Source organism: Cebus imitator, unplaced genomic scaffold (assembly GCF_001604975.1).
Source record: "Cebus imitator isolate Cc_AM_T3 unplaced genomic scaffold, Cebus_imitator-1.0 Scaffold36, whole genome shotgun sequence".
Taxonomy (NCBI): Eukaryota; Metazoa; Chordata; class Mammalia; order Primates; family Cebidae; genus Cebus; species Cebus imitator.
Genome location: NW_016107351.1, coordinates 5,793,794 through 5,813,074, shown reverse-complemented (window position 1 = coordinate 5,813,074; position 19,281 = coordinate 5,793,794). Strand labels below are relative to the sequence as shown.

General features: G+C 56.5%; 1 protein-coding gene across 4 annotated transcripts in view; it reads left to right on the top strand.

The window, feature by feature from the left end:
• SEPTIN9 (septin 9) overlaps positions 1 to 19,281 on the top strand; it is a 211,982-nt gene that overhangs the window by 101,320 nt on the left and 91,381 nt on the right. For all 4 annotated transcript variants that reach the window (XM_017525026.2, XM_017525028.2, XM_017525027.2 and 1 more), the window contains one exon: positions 10,114 to 10,758. In XM_017525026.2, coding sequence (XP_017380515.1) covers positions 10,114 to 10,758 — 645 coding nt within the window. The remainder of the gene's footprint in view (positions 1 to 10,113; positions 10,759 to 19,281) is intronic.

Below are 19,281 nucleotides of genomic sequence, written 5' to 3'. Positions count from 1 at the left end.
CCTAATTATGTTGGTAAAGATCCGTTTTCCAAATGAGATCATGTTTGCAGGTTCCAGGAGTTAGGACTTAAGACATATCGTTCTGAGGGACACTGTTGAACTCAGCACATTTGGTAAACCCAGAGTTGGTGCCAGAGTCCCTGCAGACACCAGAGCAGACTCTGGAAGTCCCTTGTAAAGGAATCCCGTAGGACTTCTTTTCTCTTCTGGCGGGGATGAGACTGTGTAGCTGGCCTAGGGAAAGCGGCTGGTTCAGCTGGTGCTGGCTTGCCAGGTTGTTAGAGAGCTTTATCCAGGGAGAAATTGACATCATGAAGCTGGGGGTAAGAGCAGCTGTGGGATCCTAAGGGCTGGCTGCTGAGGTCAGCTGCCTATCCCTTTGTGTTCCATCTTGCAGGGACCAGGGCTGCCAGCACTCCATTTCTGGAAGGAATGCTGTGGGCCGATGTGCCCCACAGGCAGGGTGGAGGGTCCCTTTGCAGCCAGTGAGCTGCTCTTTCTGTAGCGTGCAGAGGGAAGGAGGGGGCTTGTTTATTTCTCTTGGCCTCAGCAGAAAATCCAACCACAGGCTCTGGCACAAGGCTGCCCTGCTCATTCTCACATCCTCATTGCAGAGACAGCCAGGCCTCCAGGGTGGGGCTGTGATGAGCAGGAAGGACCCCCGGAGTGCCTGGAGCGCCTGTGACTTCTCAGGTCCAGGGTTGCCAGAGACAGAGAGAAAGAAGCCTCCTTCTTACACTCAAGCAAAGACAGTCATCAGAATCTATCAGATGGGGAGCGGTCACCTCACGGTCACCGAGTGGCCTCCTTCCTGTGGCACTTCCCTGGGTGCTGACCCCCCTGGTGAATTTGTAGTTTTCAGGGATACTGTTGACACTCCCTGTACCTCTATCCAGGGCTTGGTGGAAATGGTTCAGCCTTTTCCTCTTTGTTAAAGGCACAGGTCAGACCCTTGGTAAGACTGAGCATTGAAAGTTTGGCCTGCATCCGCTTGGAGAGCCAGGGAGCAGGAGCCGTGTGGATGATGCCCCCCAGGCCTCAGTCATCGGCCACGTGTGCAGATAAGCCTGGGCAGTCAGCAACGCTTGGCCACCAGGCTGGCCTCCTGCAGAATGGGCCGGCACCGGAGGCGGGTCTTAGCTGCTATCGCGCTGGCCTGGCCTGGCCTTGGGAAGGCAGAGGGTGAGGGGACTGGGAAAGGGATTGATCTGGGGTGATGGCACCCCTGTTCTTCCCTCCCAGACGCTCAGCAGGTTTGAAATATCCGGCTGCAGACCTCTAAAGAGGGAGTGAGTACCTCCTCCGCCTTCATGTGGACTTTGCCTTCTGTCCATGTTGTCCTTGTTCCTAAACAAACGTGGCTCTCTGTGGGGCATCCGGGGGCCGGCCTCCACTGACAGTGCTGTTTCCTGGCTTCCCTCTGCAGGCTCCGCTCAGCTTCACTGCGCCTATTTTTAAGCCCTTCCCTTTAGACTGTTCTGCTTCCTGAGAACACGCCCCTCCCATCACCCCGACTGTGCCCTCCTGCCTGTCCCTCCTCCACTGAGCAGCCCAGACCAGGGCTGGGGCTAATTTTGTCCCTCCAGAAGCAGATCCTGGGACAGAGATTTCAGTGGGAGACGTCTGAATGTGGGAATGGGCCAGGCAGGGAATCCAGTCAATGAAGGCTGTATCATCAGCTCATTGTGACCACAGGTGGCTACTCAGCCCCCATAGCGGGCAGCACTGGGAGACGGCAGACCATGCCCCCAGCCTTGTCCCACCTGGGTTGGGGAAGGGAGCTGGGGTATTGATACTTCCGTTCTTGGCCAAAGACTGCACTGTTCACTCCTTCCAGCTTTCTGAGGGCTTGGGTTCTAGGTAGCCACCAGGAAAGGCTCTGGGCTGAGACATAGAAATCGGCTATGTGAAGTCAGCGGGTATGATTGCAGCAAGACCAGGACAGCCTTGGCCAACAGCAAGATGGCCACACGTCAGCATGCGTACCCACCACGGGGTGCCCACTCAGGAGATGGTAATTACGCTAGCAAGAATCATCCTTGCCACGTGCCGTGCCTGCCCCAGGGCACCTTATTACCCCATCACCTCCCACAGCAGGTGACACGTGAGGATGCTGAGGCTCAGGGTAGACCCTGGTTATGTCACTCTCCTGTTTGTGTCTCCTGCTCTCAGCCCTGAAATAAAGAGCACAGTCCCTGTGCAGGCCCGTATGTCAGCTCTAGCCCGGGGATGGTCCTTAAGCTCCTCCAAGGCACACCAGGCCTTTGGCCTCCTCCCCCGAGTGCTGGATAAACAGGAGGGGAAGGAGCCCTCGCAGCTGGACCCCACTCTGCTAGTGCCATGGCCCTGCCCAACTCCACACCCCACCCCGCACGGATCAGGGACCTGTACCAAGGTCCAGCATCACAGGAGAGCGAAGACAAGGAGAGTGACCACAGGGTGTGTGCTGCAGGACTCGCTCTGTAGGTCCTAAGCGTTGTGGGTAGTTACCCGCCAGGTGGGGTTTTCCTGTGGCTTTTTCCTGCAGCCTCAGGGTAGTGTACACTGTCTGGGTTCCCTGGGCCCTGACCCCGGCTCCCAGGTAGCCAGGGTCAGAACCTGTGTTGCTGCTGCTCAGAGGAGACCCAGTCTGACCGGGGCTGGCGTTCCTGGAGCCTGAGCTTGGAATTCCACCCTGCCCTTGGAATTCCACTCTGCCCTGGGCAGAGGCCCCGTTGTCCTGTCCTGCGAGAGCGGAGCTGCACATGAGTTTGTTCCGACCTTGGGTTCTAGCATTTCTTTGCATGACACTGTCCCAGGCTGCAGCAGGGCTTTGTGGCTCGCGTGGTGTCCCCTCCCCAGACTGAGGCCTGGTATGTGCACCAGGAAGTGCTTGATCTGGTTTCAGGAGCTGGGAGCAGTTTGCCCAGCAGCCTGCGGTCAGAGCAGGGGCCTTAACAATGGCCCCTTGTGCGGCACATTCCTCTCTAAACAGGCCCAGATCCCGGCCGCTCCTGCTTCGACCCCCCGTGGGCCTGGAGGGGAAGGTCTGCATCTGGAGGGAGGCCCGCTGTCGCCTGTTTTTGTGTAGCGGCTGAGACCATAGGTGCTTGTGGACAGAAGCCCGGTGCCCATCCTGGGCTGTGAGATGTTTTTCGGGAGGTGGGGATGGGGATGGGCTGGCCTGCAGTTATCCACACCCACCAGCTTGTTGGCATCAAGGTCTGTGTGTAGCTTTTTAAACATTTTTTTTTCCAAGATGGAGTCTTGCCATGTTTCCCGGGCTGGTCTCAAACTCCTGGCTCAAGCCATCCTCCTGCCTCAGCTTCCCAAAGTGCCTGGATTACAGGTGTGAGCCACGGTGCCCAGCCAGTGCCGTGGGTGTTTTTTAAGAACAATATCGATTATTTTATTCCCTGAGAATGCTAGGTGACCCACATGTAGTGTAAGCATCTCAGAACGCAGGAAATTGTAACGAGGAACACCCACGGTCATTCATTCCTTCCAGAGATCATTATTCTCTGTGCGGGTGTGAGTGTGTGTGTGTGTGCATGCAAACTGCACATGTGTGGATGAAATGGAATTAGGACTGTCGCATACATCTTGTGTCCTGCTATTTTTACTGAATATCCTCAGCATTTCTAATCTTCAGAAATGTGATTTTGATGATGGTGCAGGCCTTTGACATCTGGGTTTAGAAAATCTGAGGAAACGCGGATTGTTTCCAGGGTTTGTGAGTTTAATGCTGATGGAAATGTCCTCGTACATAAATCTTTCTGTACTTCTGATTTGTTCCCTGGGATAGATTCCCAGAAGCGGGTCACAGCACATGAACGGGCTTCAGGCTTTTGGAGCAAGTTGAGCTCGGCGGGGGCTGGAGAAAGGACCAAGGGAGGCTTTTGGGAGCTCGCAGGGTTGGAGCCTGGCTTTGGGGAACTTGAATTCACAGATGCAGGAGATGGCTGACAAAGGGAGGAACCTCCGGCCCTCTGGGGGGTGACACTGTTTTACTTTCCAGTGGCAGCATGGGGACCCTCCCGACATGACCTGGCCCCACATCTTTCTGATACTCTGCACAGTCCACAGTTCTGATGCTCAGCTGGGAGCCTCTTTTTTTTTTTTTTTTTTTTTAACGGAGTTTCGCTCTGTTGCCCAGGCTGGAGTGCAATGGCATGATTTCGACTCACTGCAACCTCCGCCTCCCAGGTTCAGGCGATTCTCCTGCCTCAGCCTTCCAAGTAGCTGGGATTACAGGCATGCGTCACCATGCCTGGCTATTCTGTATTGTTTTAATAGAGACGGGGCTTCTCCATTTGGTCAGGCTGGTCTTGAACTCCTGACCTCAGGTGATCGCCTGCCTAGGCCTCCTGAAGTGCTGAGATTATAGGCGGGAGCCACTGTGCCCAGCAGCTGGGAGCCTCTTGTATGTCCTTTGGTTGCATTAGCTCCTTGTAGACAGAGGAGGAAGCTGTCTGAGCTCCTTCCGCTGCGTGGGTCCTGTGAAAACCACTCCTCTGCCTAGTTGGTCCCATGGATCTGTGCAGTCACATAGGGGTCTAAAATCTGCAAAGTGACAAGCTCAAGAACACTCTGGCTTCTATGGGTGAATACAGACTCCCCTTGGGTGCCTCTCCCTCCATAGGGAAGGCAGAGATGAATAAAGTGACAAGGACCCGTCCCTACACAGGTTATACCGGTTCCCCGTGAGGGTGGTGGCAGGGGGCTTCCAAGGAGGTCTGGACATTGGGAAGATTGGGGGGACTGTGTATGCGAGTGCAGGACCCAGGGCGTATTTTTAGGACTCTGATGGGGGAGGAGATGCTGGGGGACCCTGGTGACAGGCATCTCTTAATGTTTCCCAGCTGGGTGCTACTCACAATGTCCTCCGTGGGGAGGCAGTTGCCCATGAGGCGTCCCTGGCAGGGATGATCTTGTTTCACTGCCAAGTATCCCAGCAATGAAACAAGAATCTAGAGTGATGCGATTCCTCCGATGACTCCTCCAACCATCTGGGGTTCTGTGCGACTCCAAGAAGGGCAGAGGAGGCAGCACTCGCTCCTCTGGGCTCCTGATGCGGCCACGTGTCCGCTGGCCCACAGTGGGCCATTTGTTGAGTGTGATTGTGGTGGGATTGGGGCTGGGCTGGAGAGCAGGTGCCCACACCGCCCAGGGGTTCCTCTTCCCCGGGGCCTCCTTGTGAGTGGCCTGGGGCCACCGGAACAAATTACTGGAAACTAAGTGACCCAACCACAAAGATTGATTTGTTCACGGTTCTGGAGCCAGAAGTTTGAAATCCAGATATTGGCAGGGCCACGTCCCTCCGACAGCTCGAGGGGAGGACCCTTCCTTGCCGCCTCCAGCCTCCATGGGCCCAGGCGCTCCTCGGCTTGGCCAGCATCTCTGCAGTCTCGGCCCTGTCATCACCATGTCTCCCTGTGTCCTGAGTCCTGCTCTGCCTTTCCCCCATAAGCACACCGAGCACTGGATTTAGAGCCCATCCAGAATCCAGGAGAGTGTCATCCCGGGATCCTTAATCAGGTCTGCAAAGACCCTTTTTCCAAATAAGGTCACATTCCTTGGTTCTTGGGGTTAGGTCTTGGACATGTCTCGATGGGGGTCACTAGTCAACCCTCTGCAGAACCTCGGAGGAAAGTGAAGCTTCGCAGGCTGAAATGGGGGTGAAGGTCTAGTGCTTCCTTCCTCCCTGGGGGCTTCCTCAGGGCTTGTGCCTGTCCTGCCATCCAGCCTTTTTTTTTTTTTTTTTTTTTTTTTTTTTTTTTTTTTTTTTTTTTTTTTTTTTTTACGATGTCTTGCTTTGTTGCCCAGGCTGGAGTGCTGCGGCATGATCTGGGCTCACTGCAATCTCCGCCTCCCTAGTTTAAGCGATCCTCCCTGCCTCAGCCTCCTGAGTAGCTAGGATTACAGGCTCCTGTCCCCATGTCTGGCCAACTTTTTGTATCTGTAATAGAGACGGTTTCACTATGTTGGCCATGCTGGTCTCGAACTCTTGACTTCAGGGGATCCGCCTGCCTTGGCCTTCCACAGTGCTGGGATTACAGGTGTGAGGCACCGCGCCTGGCCTTCAGTACGTTTTGGCTGTCTTTGTTTTGTTTTGTTTTGAGATAGGGCCTCACTCTGTCATCCGGACTGGAGTGCGGTGGTGTGATCATGGCTCACTGTAGCCCTGACCTCCTGGCCTCAAGTGATTCTCCTGCCTCAGCCTCTCAAGTAGCTGGGTTATAGGCATGTGCCACCACCTAATTTTTGTATTGTTTATTAGAGCTGGGGTTTTGCCATGTTGCCCAAGCTGGTCTTAAACCCCTGGGCTCAAGCGATCCGCCCACCTTGGCCTCCCAAAGTGTTGGGGTTACAGGCATGAGCCACTACGCCCAGCCTGGTAGGTTTTCTAGAAGGAGCTGAGGCCTGGTGGAAGGGCTGGTGTCATGGAGCAGAGGATGTTCAGCTCTGTTCCAGGGGCCCAGACGCACCCCCTGCAGCCAATCTCAACAGTCATGCCGTGGCCAGGATGACGTGGGAGAGGTGGTGTGGACTGTGTGGGAGGGAAGAAAGGGCCCTGGAAAGGGGCCGGAGCAGGCTTGGCTTTGAGGAGGATTCACAAGAGGAGGAGGAGGTGGTGGCGGTGGCGTGCTTGTTTGGGAGGATGGCATGAGCCAGGGTGAGCACCTCTTCATTTAGATGTCACCTTCTTGACATGCCAGCTGGGACATGGTTTCCTTGGGGAAGATGGACACCCCCGGAATGGGGTGTCTCCTTTTCTCACTGTTCTCCTAGTGCACAGATGTATTCGCTCACAGTTCTGGAGGCTGAGATCTCCTGGCTGTTATCTAGAAAAGCCCACCTTTGAGCAGCGCCGTCCTGATGGTAGGGTGGCCGCTGTCCCTGCTCTCTCAGCATTTACTTATGGCTAGTGGGCACAGGGGTGGTGCTGGGCAGAAATACCCAGATGGATCGTAGAAGCTGGACGGTAAGCACAGGGGCCAGCTGGTGAGGAGGGAGGGGCCCGTCCACAAAAAGATTCCAACCACTGAAAGAGAGGAGAGGCTGGCTGCGGACTGGCACACGTGAGCATTTTGTGCAGATGGCCAGTGTGGTGAGGTGTGAGCCACGCAGACAGCTGGGGGAAGGAGGAGTGCTCTGGGGAGGGGCCAGCTTTGGTTCTAGAATGATCCACATGTGCATGCGGGCCTGGCTGGAATACATCACTGCATCCGCATTGTGGACTCAATCGTGAGCTCATACCAGGGAGGGCTCTGCTTTGGTGCAGGGTCTTACATTATGAGTCGGCCACTGGGGGATGACTCCAAGGGGACTCCCCAAGGAGGGGCTTCACCCAGTCTTCGAGGGAGGGTCTTTTGTTTTCTTGGTTCGGACCTGGGAAAAGGCCTTCTCCTGTCTAGTTTCTGTTCTTCAACTTGGCCACACGGAAGCGTGCCGAGGACACCTGGAAGCCAGCCCCTGCTCTACAGCGCCCGCAGGACAGAGGTGCGCCCTGTGGGGACAGTTTGGACAGTGCTTAGGAGGTAGGGGGCAGACCAGAGGACCACAGGAGGCCCTGGGAACCACATGAGGACCCAGGCATTGAGCTCTGCACTTTCTGGCATCAGCCCGATGTACAGTCTGGCTGTGTCTACCCCATGCGTCACTCTCCCCATCCTTACCGGGGGTAATAATATTCTTTACATCCCAGGTTTAAGTGGGTGTAGATGTGATGAGCTTGGTAAGCCCTTCTCATTACACTCAGTTCTGGGCATTGAACAGACTTCCTGGCCAGTGAAAGCGGGCATTCAGCCTTTCCTCGGGGTCCTGGGGCTTCTGTAGAATCGGAACAGAGCCAGCAGTTTGCATGGAGGGTGCAGGGGGGCAGAGTGGTGCAACTTCAGGAGCCCACACCTGGCATGCCTCTGACTCCAGGGCTCAGGATCCTGCTGCCCTGAGCCCACATGATCAGCCAGAGGTCGCTGGCTGGACCCAGAGGCGAAGGCATCCTGTGGATTTGATTTTGTTTGGCCCTACGGTGTTTTATTTTATTTTTGTTTTTAGTTTTTGGAGACAGAGTCTCACTCTGCAGGCTGAGCGCAGTGGTGCAGTCTCAGCTCAGTGCAACCTCTGCCTCCCGGGTTCAAATGATTTTCCTGCCTCAGCCTCCCAAGTCAGTCTCAGCTCAGTGCAACCTCTGCCTCCTGGGTTCAAATGATTTTCCTGCCTCAGCCTCCCAAGTAGCTGGGACTGTGGGCAGTTGTCACCACACCCAGCTAATTTTTTATTTTTAGTAAAGATGGGGTTTCACCATGTCAGCCAGGCTGGTTAGTGTTTTAAAAAGGGATTGTTTTGCTTTGTGCCAGATTTCACATAAAGATACAGATTTCTACTCTGTTGAGAAGTGAGCTGCCCTGGCCAAGTGGGGCCCACATCCTTTAGGGCAGTGATGGAGCTGAGACAGGGCCTGTGACAACGGAGAGTTCTCTGGAGTCCATGGGCTCCCTGCCCAGCTTCTGGTGGGGATTGAGCTTAGTGACCCAGGATTTTGTCTGTGTCCACCAAGAGGGAGTCTTGCCTGGGAAGCTGGCAGCTGAGGCAGCCAGGATCAGGCCTCTCCCCTCCTCAGTGCCTGAGTGCATTGGGAGGAAGGGCGACGGTGAGGGAAGGCGCTGACGTGGTCCTGGAGAGCTACTGTTGGGGGCTACGGACCAGCTGTCATCCCTTTTCCTGTGGGCAGGGGAGGCAGTGGTGGAATTCCCGTGTGTCCTGGACTTGGGGCCTGGTGAGGCAGGGAGTGGCTGGGGGAGATACTGTGGGTCTGCACGGGGCCGGGGGGGGCTGTACTGTGGGCCTGGCCCAGGAAGGAGCTGGTGAATGTGCTCGCCAGGGAGGCCCCGCCCTGCTCTGGTCCTGACAACCGGGAGCGGCTGGCTCTCATTGCGAGTGCGGTTGCGGAGACTGTGAGGGTGGCAGCTTCCATCGCCACTGCCTCCTAGGGAGCAGATCCCGGTGGAGAACGCAGGATGGCTGCAGGGCAGGAGCTGGGTGTTGACATCCCTGCACGGGCTGCTGGTGTTGGATGGAAAGATGCAGGAGAGGCTGATGACTGAGGAAGTTGATTCCTGTGGACTAAGTTGGGGGAGCTAGATAACCAAGTGATTGGAACTTTGGGCTCTGGCATCAGCCTGATGTACAGTCTGGCTCTGTGTCTACCCCGAGCCTCACTTTCCCCATCTGTATTGGGGGTCATGATATTCTTTATGTCCCAGGGTTAGATGGCTATAGGTGTGATGAACTCAGTAAGCCCAGCACTTCGCTGGCACTTGAAGTTCCAGGGTCCTCTCTTGGTGTCATTCATTGGGTTTTATTCCCGCTGCGGTTCTGATTGGCTACGGTTGTGGTTACTTATTATTGGAAGTGTGTCCCCCACTGTGGCTGGTGGTGGAGGTGTGTTTGCTGGTGATGTCTGGGTGTGTGCCTTGGCTGGAGGTGAGGAAGGATAAAGACAACCACAACGAGAAAAAAATCAAGGCCGGGTGCGGTGGCTCACGCCTGTAATCCCAGCACTTTGGGAGGCCAGGGCAGGTGGATCACTTGAGGTCAGGAGTTCGAGACCAGCCTGACCAATAAGGTGAAACGCCATCTCTACTAAAAATACAAAAATTAGCTGGGCCTGGTGGTGTGTGCTTGTAATCCCAGCTATTGGCAAGGATGAGGCAGGAGAATCTCTTGAACCTGGGAGGTGCCACTGCAGTCCGGCCAGCCAGGGCAACAGAGCAAGACTCTATCTCAAAAAAAAAAAAAAAAAAAAAAGAAGGAAATCAAAATCTTCTTTGGAACTAGAACGTTCCTATGTAGACGTAGCTGGAGCGGGAGGCTGTGTGGTTTGCGCTGTGGCCACGGCAAGACGGGATGGGCAGCGCCTCCTGCTCTGGCCTGCATCTCTGTCCCAGAACCTATGATGAGTGTCCGAGGATGGGGCTGTCCCTTTCGCTTGCTGAGGCGTGCAGGATGGGAAGAGCCCCGGGGCCTTCGCAGCTTCACCTGCCTTCCTCTGCTGCTCCATGGCAGGAAACATGCCGGAGTGTTCCTGAGGCATCCACTCACCAATTGCACCCCCTCTTTATTTTTCAGCCTTGAAAAGATCTTTTGAGGTCGAGGAGGTCGAGACACCCAATTCCACCCCACCACGGAGGGTCCAGACTCCCTTGGTCCGAACCACTGTGGCCAGCTCCACCCAGAAATTCCAGGACCTGGGCGTGAAGAACTCAGAGCCCCCGGCCCGCCATGTGGACTCCCTAAGCCAGCGCTCCCCCAAGGCGTCCCTGCGGAGGGTGGAGCTCTCAGGCTCCAAGGTGGCCGAGCCGGTGTCCCGGCGCACTGAGCTGTCCATTGACATCTCGTCCAAGCAGGTGGAGAACGCCGGGGCCATCGGGCCATCCCGGTTCGGGCTCAAGAGGGCCGAGGTGTTGGGCCACAAGACGCCGGAGCCGGCCCCTCGGAGGACGGAGCTCACCATCGTCAAACCGCAGGAGTCAGCCCACCGGAGGATGGAGCCCCCTGCCTCCAAGTTCCCTGAGGTGCCCACTGCCCCTGCCACCGACGCAGCCCCCAAGAGGGTGGAGATCCAGATGCCCAAGCCTGCTGAGGCGTCCAGCGCCCCCAGCCCAGCCCAGACCCTGGAGAATTCAGAGCCCGCCCCCGTGTCTCAGCTGCAGAGCAGGCTGGAGCCCAAGCCCCAGCCCCCTGTGGCCGAGGCTGCATCCCGGAGCCAGGAGGGTGAGTCCCAGAGCATGGGGTCTTGGTTACTGCGGTCACGGGGGACCAGGTTGCTGGCTTTGACACAGAATCTTGGAGGAAGAAGCTGGATATGGGTGGGGGGTGCTCCCCTGGAGCCCAGGAAGGTCGGAATGCGTGGCGATAGGGGTCTGCAATCTCAGGGGAGGTGGCTGGGGCTCTGTCTGCCTGATGGGGACATGCCAAGATGCTCCAAGTGGGACTTGAGTGAGAGTTTGGAAAGATTCTCTGGGCTTTAAGGAGCCTCCTTTAAGTCACCATGGGCTGCCATGGGCCGTCGTAGGACCTCTGTCTGCTGTGTGTCCCAGGAGGCCTGGGAGGCTTGGAGAATGAGTAGCCACATAGGAACCGTGGCAGGCTTGTGCAGGGGCGTGGGACAGGGTGCGGCTGAGTCCCCTGGATGGGCTCTCACATTCCGGTGGCTCCTGCTCGAGGAACTGCAGGCTGCCTGGGTGTGTCCAGCAGAGGCCGAGGGCTTGGTGAAGGGAGGAGGGACATATGCCTCTTGCAGCTGACATCGGAGCTCGTGGCCTGGTCTCCTCCTCCCCCAGGAGGGATGCTTGTGGCAGAGGGAGGGGAATATGAGGGGCACCTTAGCCAACAGGACAAGATTCTCAGGGCACTGGGAAGGGGTGCCCAGACCATGGGGCTTCATGATAGCTGCACACAGCTTTATTTGGTGGTGCCCTTCCGGAGAGGGGAGAGGGGACAGGGGCTCTGGCCATGTCCTCAGAGGGCTCAAGCCTGGAGCCATGTGACGTGGAGCTTACGGACAGGGGATTGGTGCCAGTCCTGCAGGACACGGCCTGTTTGGAAATGCCAGGTTGTGGGACATGGTTGGGTCCTTTCTCAGAGGCGTGCTGCCAGGCTCCAGCAGGGATCGGGTGTTAAGGTCCAGCTGGGTTAGAAGCCCCTCGAGAGCCAGGTTCGATTCTGGGCGCAGGACTCAGAACTCCAGTAGTGTGTTCAGTAACCACTCTTTGGGCTGGATGAACAGCACGGTGTAGGTTTTTGATTTACCTTTTTCTTCTTATTTCTAATTGTGGTGAAATACACAACATAAAACGTGCAATTTTGGCCACCTTGCAGTGTACGTTTCAGTGGCATTCAGTACATTCAGCCTGCCGTCCGTCTCTGGGACCCTGCCATCCTCCCAAATAGAGCTCTGTTCCCGTTAGACCAAGCTCCCCGTCCCCTCCGCCAGCCGCTGGCAGCCACCATCCTACTTTCTGTCTTTATTATGAAATAATTTGACCACTCTAGGAACCTTGTATGAGTAGAAAAATAAAATAATTGCCCATTTTGTGTCTGGCTCATTTCACTCAGTATGACGTCCTCGAGGTTCATCCGTGCTGTAGCGTGGGGCGGGAATTTCCTTCCTTTTAAAGGCTGATACTATTCTGTTGTGCGATGCAACGGTGCTGTGTAGCTGTTCCTCCATCGCTGGACCCTTGCGTTGCTTCCATCTCTCGCTAAGTCCCTGCTTTCCATCTTCTTTGGCTTTTCTTTGATTTTTTTTGAGATAGTCTTGCTCTGTCTTCCAGGCTGGAGTGCAGTGGTGTGATCGCCGCTCACTGCAACCTCTGCCCCCCTGGGCTCGAGTGATCCCCCAGCCTCAGCCTCCCGAGTACCTAGGACCACAGGTTGTGTGCCACTATGCCTGGCTAATTTTTAATATTTTTTGTAGAGACAGCCTCTCACCAGGTTGTCCAGGCTGGTCTCAAACTCCTGGGCTCAAATGAGCCTCCTCCCTCTGCCTCCCAAAGTGCTGGGATTATAGGCATGAGCCACCATGCCCAACCGTTTTTTGGTTTTTCTTGTTGAATGAGAATTCTCCAGTGGTCAGTGGGCTTGGGAGCTGGGAGCATGTGGGGCCTGGAGAGGGCGTGGATGTGGGGAGACCGGTGCTCCGTGAGCTTTCATGGTGTGGAGCTCACATTTGTCTTGGCAGGTCTGAGGCCTGGGACTCTGCATTTCCTACAGAGGGGGCATTGGAACACACTTGAGTAGCCAGAGGCTAGAGGGCCTTGGAAGGTCCTTTCCAGCCCTTGGTGTGTGAGTCCATGTTTCCTCTCTAAGCTTGACCCTGCGGAGCCACCCCGCCCCACCCACCCAGTCTTGGTGACAGCCCGCCGATGGCGTGGTGTCAGGACAAAGGCATGGGCAGTTTGCAGAGTGGCAGGAGCCTGCTTCCTCCCCAGGCTTCTGTTGGTGCGGGACCTTTGTTTGACGTGCCGGATACACCCCCCTCCTGGGTTGATGTGTTCACACTCAGCTGAGTCAAACAGGATGTGGCTGGGGAGGCGGTTGTCACCAGGCCATCTAAATCTTGGTGATGGCTGGCGCTGGATGCACAGGGACATGGTCCTGGCTCTGGGGCACAGGTGGGGGGATGTCCATGGGGATGTGCAAGGCCATCCTCCTCCAGGGGCAGACGCAGCTCAGCCCCTAAATTGTGCCAGAGACTGTGCCGGAAGCCAAGCCCAGGGACATGTCCTCCAGACCGTGCTTTCTGGAGCTCACCGAGCCGTGAGCAGGATGTGTGGGACACAAGAGTGCCCAGGGAGCATCCCCAGCAGTGGAAGTGCAATTTCATCAGGGCAGGAGGGGAGGGAGAGGCAGGCCACATGGAGGCAGCAGTGCTCAGAGCTGGCCGGAGCCTGAACTCTGCAGGGACGGTGGCTTTCTCCGTGGAACAGGGTGTACACGTTGGAGCCCGGGTGTGGGAGAAAACCGTCAGCATCTCAGACCCCCAGACAGAGATCTGTGCAGGTGGGAGTCCAGCTCGTGTGGAGAGGTCCGTGGGCTGGGCTGAGGGTCCTGAGGGCCTAAGCAGGTCCGGGTGGAGGAAAGGCAGGGAGAGACGAGGGCAGGGCCTTCCCGATGGAGGGGTGATCCTGAAATCCGATGGGAGTGGCTGCTCAGGCCTCCGGGAGCCCCACTAGCTCCTCCACTGAGGCACTGCCTGCTTGCTTCTCCGTCCTCCCTCTCTCTGTCATGACTGTTCTGGACACAGATCCAGCTGTCTTCAACTCGACTTCCTGCCCATCTTTCTTGCAGGCCCAGCAGGCCCATCGCCTTCTGCCCCTCCATGTGGGGCTCGGTTAGGAGCTCCCTCAGCCCCCACGTGCACTGCTCTGACCAATCTCCGAGGCCCCCCTCCCCCCTCAGCACCAGGGATCCAGCTGGTACAATGGGGAAAAGGATCAGGGAGGAAGGGAGTTCCGTGCCCTCTGAGCAGATGCCCAGCCCCTTGGCTTCTGCCTCCGGGAGGGCGCTGTGGTTTGTCTCCACCCCAGAGCTGTGGGTACAGGGCAGGGGCTCCTGGGGCCCCAGCTAAACTGCTCCCAGACTGACTTTCCCAGAGCACAGCACTGCAGAGATCTCTTCCTGCCCTGACCCTTCACTGCTCACTCGCCGTAGGCCCCTCCACTGTTGATTCACTCTCCTGCTCAGCTCACACCTCTGCTTCCCAGCTTCCCCTGCGTTGGTCTTCCCTTGGTCTCCCACACCTTTCCTCACAACCTCTTTGCCCTGACCTCCTAACCTTAACCTGCTCCTCTTTATATCACTGCCTTGTTGAACTCCTATGCATCCCTCAAAACCCCGTTCAAATGCATTGTGTTCAGCTTGGGTTATAAATGATTTGTGTATAAACTTTATTTCTTCTGCTAGACTTTTTTTTTTTTCAATGCAAAAATAGTTTTTCAGATCATAAAAAGTAATTTAGTACCCCCCTTTTTTTTAAATGCAGGAAGTACAGAAATAAGAAAGAACCTAAAATTTACCTGTAAGCCAGCAATATCCATGCTTAAGGTTTTGCTGCATAGTCTTCAGAATTCCTTCCATGCCCTGACTAGATTCTGAGGGTGGGGCTGTTGTCTGTTTTTTTTTTTGTTGTTTGTTTGTTATTTTTTTTGAGACGGAGTCTCGCTCTGTCGCCCATAGGCTGGAGTGCAGTAATATAGTCTCATCTCACTGCAACCTCTGGCTTTGCCTCCCAGGTTCAATCAGTTCTCTGGTTTCAGCCTCCCGAGTAACTGAGACTACAGGCGCACGCCACCATGCTCAGCTAATTTTTGTATTTTTAGTAGAGACGGGTTTCACCATATTGGCCAGGCTGGTCTTGACCTCCTGACCTTATGATCTGCCTGCCTCGGCCTCCCAAAGTGTTGAGATTACAGGCGTGAGCCATCATGCCCAGCCTGTCTTGGTTTTTATAAAGAATTCCATAAGGAGCCAGGTGCAGTGGCTCATTCCTGTAAATGCAGCACTTTGGGAGGCTGAGGCAGGCAGATTTGCTTGAGCCCAGGAATTTGGAACCAGCTTGGGCAACATGGAGAAACCCCGTCTTTACAAAAAAATACAAAAAATTAGCAAGGCATGGTAGCATGAGCTTGTAGTCCCAGTTATCCAGGAGGCTGAGGTGGGAGGACCACCTAAGCATGGGAAGCTGAGGCTGTGGTGAGCTGAGATTGTGCCACTGCACTCCAGCCTAGGCGACGGAATGAGACCCTGTCTCAAAAAAAAAAAAAAAAAATCCCTTAAGGTACCGAGTAAGTGACTTGGACATAATAGGTATGCCATAAAATTATGCTGAAGGAATGACCCACTGGTGATGAAGTGGGGACAGCCTTTCGTGGCTCTTGTAGGCAGATGTAGTGATCACCATGAGGCAGCCCTAGGGACCAAGCGGAAACTTTCCTGGTCAACTTTCCCCCAGGGCACCGGGTCTCTCCTCTGGACGTCATGCTGGAGGGCCCAGTGAGTGGGTGCTGGCTTCAGTGTGGAGGTTCTGGAAGGGTCAGCGTTTCAGGAGGGAGTGTGGGCACTAGGTTGAAGGGGAGGGAGGGGAAGAGAGTGCTGCAGAGGGCACAGGCCTCCCTGCCCGCTCCTCCGCACCAGGGTCTGGTGAGTTCTGAGCTCTGTGCTGGTGCAGCGGGTTCTCGGGTCCCGAGGTTCTGGCCCTGCCCCTGCACTTGGCACCCTCCTTGCTGTCCTCCCCCAGAAGGCCCTCGTCCTTTGGGGTCATCTCTGGTCCTCTCAGGCTCTGGGTGGGGATGGCCTTGCCTCCTCTCTTGGGTCCCTGTTCTTCCCCTGCCCTCCCCTCCACCATAGGTGCCTCTGGGCGGGGCGGGGCGGGGCTGCAGCACCCAGGACTGAGCCTGCAAGGGCGGGCCGCTGGCTCAGTCTCCCCTCACCAGAGTTTCCCTCCTCCAACCCCTCAGCCACACCAGCCAAGTTTCCCCAGCGCTGCCTTATAAGGCGGGTGCTCCGCGCTCGTCCGTGGGTCTGGTTCTCTGCCTTCTTGGGATGCTCACTGGGGGTAGGAGGGAGGCCAGGCCCGGTGCCCAGCTCAGTTCTGGACATGTCCTGGCTCTGCCCCATGGGCCAAGTGGTTCTGGACCATCACTCCAGCCCTCCCAGCCTCAATTTCTTGAAATGTCAAAAAGGCATCTGTAGAGATGGCTGGGGCTGAGTTATTGTGTCTCCAGCCTCCCCAAGTACCAAGAAGGGAGTTCTCGGTGCTGGGGTTCCTTGTGAATGGGTGTGAAATTCGGGCGGGGTAGACGTGGCAGCATGCCTCAGTAGTTTGCCTGTGACCGAGAAGGTCTGGAAATCTTTGTCGTGTGGTTAGAGCACTGAGGAGCTGGGAGTCGGGCCCCCAGAGCCGATGGTGGGCGTGGCTGGTGTTCCGGGGACAGAACGGGGAGCAATCTCAGTCAGACGGCAGCGGCTGCCAGGACAGTGTTGAGTTCTAGGGTTAAACAAAGCACAGGGCTCCCTGGAGCCGCCCAACACAGAGCAGTGAGGAGGAGGCTTTGGTGAAAGTGGGGTTGGAGCTGAGTCTGGGGGGGGTGGCTGGGCATCAGCCTGCAAGGGAGGAACACCTACTGGGCCCCAGAAGTTCCTGGGTGGGGATCAGGGACTGTGAAGTCCGGGAGAGGGTGACCACCATATGGTTTAGGGAGGGCCCCAGGCTCCACAAAAGCCCACAGACAGGGCAGCTCCTGGCCCCTTGTTTACAGGACACCCACAGGTGCTCTGCGTCTATCCCCGGACTGTGGACTCCCTGCGGGCAGGGTCTGTAGGTCCATCCAATACCAGGTATAAGGCAGGGGGCCTTGGTGAGCGTCAACGGACTCACTGGTGTCTGATGAAGCGGTGAGCTTGGATCGCGTCCTGCGTCGGGCCCTGAGCCCGCGGGAGTGTTCTGTGTGGGGTCACATGCGTCTGTTTCTGAAGGGTTAAAGGCCAGGTGTCCAGAAGGCACGGACGTTTCTGTTGGTCTGTCTCATCCGGAAGGCCCCGCTGCTCCCACTTCCTCCCATTTTCCTGAGCTGCTTCCAGAGGGCACCCAAGTCCCCTTTTACTTTGGGATTGGGTCTCTTTCTCTTTTCTCTTTGTGGGTTTTTTTTTTTTTTTTGAGACGAAGTTTCGCTCTTGTTGCCTAGGCTGGAGTGCAATGGTGCGATCTCGGCTCACTGCACCCTCCTGGGGTTCAAGCAATTCTCCTGCCTCAGCCTCCTGAGTAGCTGGAATTACAGGCATGAGCCACCACACCCAGCTAATCTTGTATTTTTAGTAGAGACGGGGCTTCACCATGCTGGTCAGGCTGGTCTTGAACTCCCAACCCCAGGTGATCCGCCCACCTCGGCCTCCCAAAGTGCTGGGATTACAGGCGTGAGCCACTGCGCCTGGTCCTTTCCTTCTAAGAACAAGTACCCTCCTTCTCCTAGCTGTCCCTGGAGCTGCTCAGGTCTGAAGCAGGAAGTCCCCCATGTGCTGGGGGAACAGGAGGACCAATGTGGGAGGAGCAGCCAGGCCATGTGTGTCTCCTTCATGGGGGGACGGGGTGGGGCCAGAGGACAGAGCCTGGCTCCGGGGCCCAGGAAGGGAACCCCTCCCCTGCCCGGCCTGCCCAGCTGCCTGCCAAGCCCTGTGCAGTGGTCAGAGGAAAGGAGGGCCAGCCCGGGAATGCAGCGGGAGCCGAGCAGCTGTGGAATACCTTAAATAGAGCGAGCAGCTGCGGCGAAGGGTGGGGTGGGGAGGCAGGCGCTGGGGGTGGTGTCTCTGCTCTGTCCTCTGCAGCCCTGTGGCCCTGACCACACAGTCTGGCCCCAGGATGGAGCCCCGGCCTCCAGACACATGGCACCGGGTAAGGCCTCCTCTAGGCACTTGTCCCAGGAAGCCAGAGCAGCTGCCAGAAGAGAGAGGAGCTGTGTCTGCGGCCGCAGCCTACCAGGCCCAGGACAGCTGCTGGGATTGAGGGTCTGTACAATGGCAAGCCTGTCCGGAGGGGCGTGCCCTGGCCAGACAACCACGCTCTGTGCGGTGTGGACAGAGGGCACATTCAACCCTGGAGGAGCGTACTCAGTCTCCGCCCGGGGCCCCGAAGTGTGGGCAGCCCCTGACCAGACCCTGGATTCTAGCAGATGGCCTGAGAGGATGCCCTGTGGTCCACCCTGACCCACTGTATCACCTGGGGCCTCATGTCTGAGAGCTGTAGGGAGGCGCTTCCTCGGCTGGACTCCACTTCCTCTCTGAGATTTTCTGTAGGTGTGATAAGTGACCCTCTCCCCCACAGTCCAGGGGGGTGCCTGGGGTCTGGGTTGTAACTGACAGGCCAGAGTAGCCCATGGCCAGGCCTGAGCTTGCTTCCCATTCTCTCCAAATGCTGAGCCCAGGAAGGGGTTAAAGGGAGATGCTCTGATTAGGTTAGGGGAGGCATGGAGCTCCCCCTGCCCTGTCCCCCCATCCCACTGCTGCTACTGGGTGTACTCTGCGGAGTCCCAGGACTCTTAAGGAACCCAGACTGGAGATTCCTGGTCTCATCCAGTGCAGGTGAGGGGAAAGTGATTTGTCCACAGTCACATGGCCACCGTCAGCACACCTGGGTCAAGCTAGATTCCACTCCACGGCCCCCGTCTGAAACCTGGAACTGGAAATGGCACTGAAAATCACTGATTCCGTCTCCCTCCTTCCAGAATGGCCTGTAGAGGTTACGACGTAGGCACCTGTAACGCCTTGCCCGCCCGTGTGTGGGGGAAATGGTAGAGGTGCCTGGGCGCTGCCCCTGTCCTGCCTGGTGGCTTGTCCTCTCTGGTCTGTTTTCTCATTGTAGAAGTGGGCACAATTCCTCCAGAGCAGCGGCGTTAGAATGAACAGTGAAAACTCGTGAAGCAGGGCTGGAGCGCCTGGGGGATTCGTGTTAAACACACAAATAAACAAAAGCTGAGCACAAACCTTATTTCATGAGCAGGCAGGCTTTGTCTGAAGCCCTGAGCAACACCTCATGCCACCAACCCGTCCCTGGGTTCCAGGCCAGTGGCATTGCCCCATGCCTGTCCTGCTGGGAAGCTGGTGTTTAGAAGCCCCGCTCTGTGTCTCGGCCCCATTCTCCTTGTGACCTTTTCCTTTCTTCATCCTAAAAAGCAACGCACAGCCAGGCGTGGTGGTGCATGTCTGCAGACCCAGCAACTTGGGAGGCTGAGGCAGAATCGC